Source organism: Aspergillus thermomutatus (assembly GCF_002237265.1).
Source record: "Aspergillus thermomutatus strain HMR AF 39 chromosome Unknown NODE_530, whole genome shotgun sequence".
Lineage (NCBI taxonomy): Eukaryota > Fungi > Ascomycota > Eurotiomycetes > Eurotiales > Aspergillaceae > Aspergillus > Aspergillus thermomutatus.
Window position 1 is genome coordinate 1 of NW_020798580.1, and position 5721 is coordinate 5721.

The 5721-nt window shown below is 49.1% G+C and overlaps 2 protein-coding genes across 2 annotated transcripts; one reads left to right on the plus strand and one right to left on the minus strand.

Moving 5' to 3' along the window:
• Positions 1 to 1306: 1306 nt before the first annotated feature.
• CDV56_100390 (uncharacterized protein) lies at positions 1307 to 3468 on the plus strand (the record flags this gene model as incomplete). The annotated part of the gene is made up of 4 exons (XM_026754009.1): positions 1307 to 1382; positions 1437 to 3124; positions 3174 to 3419; positions 3466 to 3468. 4 exons carry the CDS (start codon positions 1307 to 1309, stop codon positions 3466 to 3468), a joined length of 2013 nt encoding a protein of 670 aa, XP_026609474.1.
• A 271-nt stretch (positions 3469 to 3739) lies between these two features.
• CDV56_100778 (chromate transporter) lies at positions 3740 to 5466 on the minus strand (the record flags this gene model as incomplete). The annotated part of the gene is made up of 4 exons (XM_026754397.1): positions 3740 to 4374; positions 4433 to 4995; positions 5057 to 5178; positions 5227 to 5466. 4 exons carry the CDS (start codon positions 5464 to 5466, stop codon positions 3740 to 3742), a joined length of 1560 nt encoding a protein of 519 aa, XP_026609475.1.
• Positions 5467 to 5721: the final 255 nt, after the last annotated feature.

A 5721-nucleotide genomic window follows, 5' to 3' on the forward strand; every position in this document is an offset into this window, starting at 1 on the left:
GGGTTAGATGGAGGGATGAGGTTAGCCTTGTTAATGGATCGGGAGGGAGCGGTTGGATTTGTGTTCTGGGGGATAGATAGGGTAGTCAGGGTAGATATAGTTTTAGAGGAATAGTAGCAGATTGCGTTGTGAACAATGAACTTTCTTGGTATTTGACATGACGTTTACCAGAAAGTCTTAGAGCTGGCGGCACTTGGAATCATGCCCTCTTTAAGTAAATCAGCGCTGCAATAGCTACCCACCATAACTCTTGCTAAACTCTCGCAGAAACTTCTTTCAGGGGTCAGAAACCGAATATCCCCCAGTCGGTATACGGTTGCGAAAATCAGTCCCAACACAGGGCTATTCACACTTCTCAAAGTAGATTTTATAGTTTCTCTTCCTCAGTGCCCACCAGAAACTTTGGAAAGCTCCTCTTATCTGCTACATTTCACTGTTGGCTTTTGTAGATGAACGTTCTCCACTAGCGCCAAAAAATCCTAGAAATCTTTACGACAGGCCGAAAATAACGGTAAACTTTCGCAAGCAACCGAAGAGAGGGGTTCTCCGCCGCACTCCTCAAATGACTGCTGCCTGGGGACGCCATTTCGGACGAGATTTGCGAAGGGAAAAAGAGCAGATGTGTCTATGTTCGCCAAGACTAGCGTGTTTCCGGTGGGGCACTGCCAACTGTACCATGTGATGCAGGGAAACCTCACTATTCTCAACCATCACTGCAGCGTTTGCGCAAGCATTCACATCCTCTAGCACTCGAGAGAAAGTCAACCAGAAGAGAAGTCAGCCGCTTGAAAGGCATGGTCTCCTCGCCTCCAGAAGAGACCGACTTACCCACGGACGATTTTTGCTGCCCAGCGAGGCGGGCGAAACCAATCTCTCACAATACCTGTTACACTGAGAAAGATGGTGGACAGTTTATCTACTCAAGTACTCTCGAGCCTTCAAAGAGGTCTTATATTTACCTTTCGTAAAAGACGTGCCTAGTTTGGAAAAGCTCTGGAGGGTGAGGATCGGTCCGGCCATCATCGGCCAGAAATCGCCATTTGAGCAGGATGCGTGTGTGTTCGAGTTGGTTCTCAGAATACGAGCACAAAGATTACCAACATGATTGAGACGCCTTGGAAGCATAGCTGCCGAATTTCGAAGCGATTCGTACTCAAAGCGCTGCACGCAATCGCCTTGAAAATAACCAATAACACCGTAGGTTGACAGCACGAGGGCTCGGCAACTGATACACTATATAGGGCCTCATTCCAGCACATCCGCCGGCTGTCTCAGTTGATTCGAAGTAATATAGGAAGAGTGCAAGATGGTCGAGGAACTCGACACAAACAAGATCAAAGACTGGCGTTCAATCACTACGCTTGTTGTTTTTGTCCTCGCCAGTAAGTACCTATGATCTGTACCTGCTCGGTACCTGACAAGCTGCTCTTGTTTAGATGTTGTCGTCATCTTTCCCTTCCATATACCCCTCTATCTTCCTCGATGCCTTCTCAATACTGCTTTAGACACTCTCAGTACCTGGAGAGTGATCAATGAGCGTCAACGTGATCAGGATGCTGGCCGTTTCGTTCGCATATACTTTCCCTTCAATTTTGTGACAGCACCTTTGATTGCCGACCTATTGCTCCTGGCGGTTTCGGCGATTGGGCGCAAGGAGGTGTACGAGGGGACTATCAAAGCCGACAACATATCTCCTATCGATATTATGGTCTTCTTTCTCAGTCTTGCATACATCGCTATCTCCATCGATGCCTCTGGCTGTATTCGCTATTTGGCATTTAAAGTACTACAAAAAGGTGGTAAGGTTGGGCATAGACTTTATTTCTATCTCTATGCATTCTTCTTTGTTCTTGGAAGCTTCATCGGAAATGATCCGATTGTTTTGTCCGGCACTACCTTTCTTGCTTACATGATCCGTGTGTCCAGCAATATTTTGCATCCTCAAGCGTGGATATACGCCCAGTTTGCGGTCGCCAACATCGCTTCCGCAATCCTGGTCACCTCCAATCCCACGAATCTCGTGCTCACGAGCGCCTTTGAAATCAGATTTATCGATTACACGGCGAACATGATTGTCCCAGTTGTAATTACTGCCATCGTTCTGTTCCCCTTTTTGCTATACATTATCTTCGCAGACGAATCGTTGGTCCCACTATCAATCGAAATGCACGAGCTGCCGGAGGAAGCGAAGAACAAAAGCCCAGTGAACCCTAACATCCCTAAAAGGGGAGGCATCGATAAAGTGCAGGGGAACGAGGCAGCAAGCAGCGAGGACGGCAAGCTGTTATCGCTCGAGGAAATCCTGAACCCTTTTCTCGATAAACGTGGAGCAGCTTTTGGTATAGTCATCATGGCTGCGACGCTCATCACTGTTTTGACGCTTGATGCAGCAAACCAGGGTCACGCGCAACCTGTTTTCTGGGTGACCTTGCCAGCTGCATTTGTCCTATTCTGCTGGGATATAGCAAATGGATGGCTTCATCGCCATGAGACACACGAGATTGCACGCAGGCGCCAAGAAGAGGTGGAGCGCATGCGCGCTGACCGGGTTGTGGGGGGTAGCGAATTAGCGGAAGACAGACGGAAGCCCCAGTTGACCGGGGCGCATGTTACTCCATCATCTGGCATTCTCGACCGAAGAAACCGTGGGACCCCAAGCGCGCCATCTACCATCTCGATGAATAACCAGCTACCTCACCAACAGTCGCTCCCGAGTAACGTGAGCACTCTCGACGAGGAGCAGGAATCAGTTCGCTCGAACCTGAGTCCCCTACCATTGAACCCGGGTGGCCCTAGGGGCGCACAGGCGAGTGGAAGACTGCGACCATGGTCAGAACAGCAGGATCTCCCTGGTGAACAGGAACCGGAGAAAGCCACACTTCAATCACTAGCCATGAACGGCTATCAATGGCTTCAGATGACTTTTCCTACAGCAACGGCTGTAGCATCGCGTATGCCCTTTACGCTTGTTCCTTTTTCCTTTGCCATGTTCGTCCTCGTGCAAGCTCTGGTCGCGAAAGGGTGGGTTGAGGTCTTCGCGTATGGCTGGAACCATTGGGTAACCCGTACCGGGACGGTGGGGGCGATTGGAGGAATGGGATTTCTATCCGTTATACTCTGCAATGTGAGACTATTAGCTATACGCAGTCATTTGCTCAGCTGACCTGTCTTAGTTCGCTGGTACAAATATAGGTACTGCCATCCTTCTTTCCCGCATGGTGCAGACGTGGCAGGCTATCCATCTCGCCAATGGTACACCTATCAGCGACCGCACATTCTGGGCTACCGTCTATAGCATGGCGCTTGGGGTCAACTACGGAGCGTTCAGCTGCGCGTTGAGCGCCTCACTGGCAGGACTATTATGGCGCAACGTCCTTGCACAAAAGCATATCAAGATCCGGGATCTAGAATTTGCTAAGGTAAATCTGCCTATTATTGGAATATCGATGGCAGTTGGATGCACAGTGATAGTAGGCGAGGTATATATTATGCGAGAGAATACCCCCTATAATCCTTGATGACGTTTCGAGATTTCTTTGACTAGCAAGTTTGATAAATGACTTCAGGCGAGATGGGCTATGTTGGTGCTCATCTATATATGTACCCAGTATTTTGCATTTAGCCTCCGCCAACCAATCTAGTCAGTTGAGATACCACTATGTGGGCCTGACTCTTTAGCTTTTGTTCGCATTTTTTTCCCCAAGTAGTATTCAAGCATATTCCAGAGTATCCGCGTTTATCACCAGGCAGGAGCAACGACTCCGTACCAACACAACCCAAGCACAGCACCTAGCAAAATAGCCGCTGCAGGTGGAACCTTAAACCACGCACTCTCAGCATAAGTAACAGCGGCGACAACAACCCACCAGGGCTCCTTTGCCAGGCTTTGCCCATTACGTTCCCCGGGACTCAAATACCCTATTTCCCAAAGCCGGTACACAGCCGTAAAAACTAATCCTACAGCCGATGCATTCACACCGCGAAGGAAATCGATCACATACTTCTGCTTTCGTAGAACACGCCAGAATGACTGAATCGCGATAGCGAGAGCGATTCCAGGGAAGAATATCCCTAATCCACCGAGGAATGCACCAAAGACTGTCGGGTAGGATGTAGTTCGAAGGGCGAGTGCACCAAGAAAAACAGCAAAGTTAAAGTTTGGGCCAGGGAACGCCTGGATGATAGCGAGGCCGATTAAGAAGTCTCGACTGGAGACCCAGCCTGGGTCAACAACGTAGGAACGGAGTAAGGGGATGACAACTGGGCCACCGCCAAATATCACAGTGCCGGCGAGGTACATATTTGCGAAGAGATCAAGGGCCAAAGGGGGTAGTGAAACTTTGGCTCTGGAGACAAGTATGGCGGTAAAGGACACTGCGGGTTCTGGATTAGCTCACGTGCATCATCATTCCAAATCCACAATGGGACATACCAAAGAAGAAAACAACAATCATACTCCCAACACGGATACGAATCACATGGTCCTGTGACAGCCCTTCCCTTCCTTCTGAAGCCTGGGTATTAGTTTGTTGTTGCGGCAAAGCCCCCGTATCTGGTTTTCTCATCCGCAGCATCTCCATTCCCGGCTCCTGAGCTGAATTCCTTGCAGCCGTATCCCCCAAGCCCGTGGAAACCGGGGGATCACCTTCCGGCTCGGGCTGCCGATTCCTATTTTTCCACGCACTCTTCGCTCTCAGAATTTGCTGATACACCAACCCATCCCACAGCACAGTAGCAACACCACCAGAAACCATAAGAATAGGGAAATACCAAAGTGCGCTATAACAGAGGCCAGCACATGCGCCAAAGATTACAAGGATTCGTGAAATTTTATCACGGATGGCCTTTTCAGCTAGCTGGACAGCAGCAAGAGCAATAATGCCTACGGTTGAGGCATTTAGGCCGGAGAGAAGAGCGTAGACTGGAGCGGGCAGTTTTTCATCGATCCGTTGCACGCCAAGAGAGAGTGCATACATGCCGATTGCGCCGGGGAGACTAGCGGATTAGTAAGTACATTACCTCAAATCACAAGAGCTGCATAAAAGTATACACATACGACCAGAAGAAAAATGCAAGCAAGGCCGGGATAAACCCCGCGTGGAGCAAAGCCAAGCAAAACAACATCTTTGTTGACCCTGGTCCTGGGAGACCTTGACATATGGCGAAGAGTTCTTGGTACTACACCGATTAGTCCCACAGTATACTATTCAGATAAAGAGTACCTACCGTCTGTTCATCAACCCACTTTTCCTTCTCGACGAACCGCGCGTGAAAGATCTGGAAATGAACTGGCGGTCCCCCGAACGACGTGAATCCCAGATACCAGGTATGCCGAACGACTTCGCTCAAGCGACTGGATAGCGGCTCTTCCGCAACTCCAGGATTGGTTGGTCCGGCATGACTGCGCCGGATTTGATATAGTGCTCGTAGGGACGAGACGAGTCGCGACTGATTAAGGAGGAGCATTTTAGATTGTCCACGAATAAACCACCAAGAGTCACAGATTTTACGAAGGTAAAGGGACCGAGAATCAACCAGGATGAACTTAGATATAAATAAGTATTGTAATATGGCTGATTTTAAGGTTCGAATCAACTCTGACATTTATCCAATACGGAGTTGGTGACTGTCCACATGGCCGCCAAGGCTAAGCTTGAGTAACATCTTGGCATTGTAGATGTCACTGCTAAGGTCTAATTGGTTATGAATATTCGGACTCCT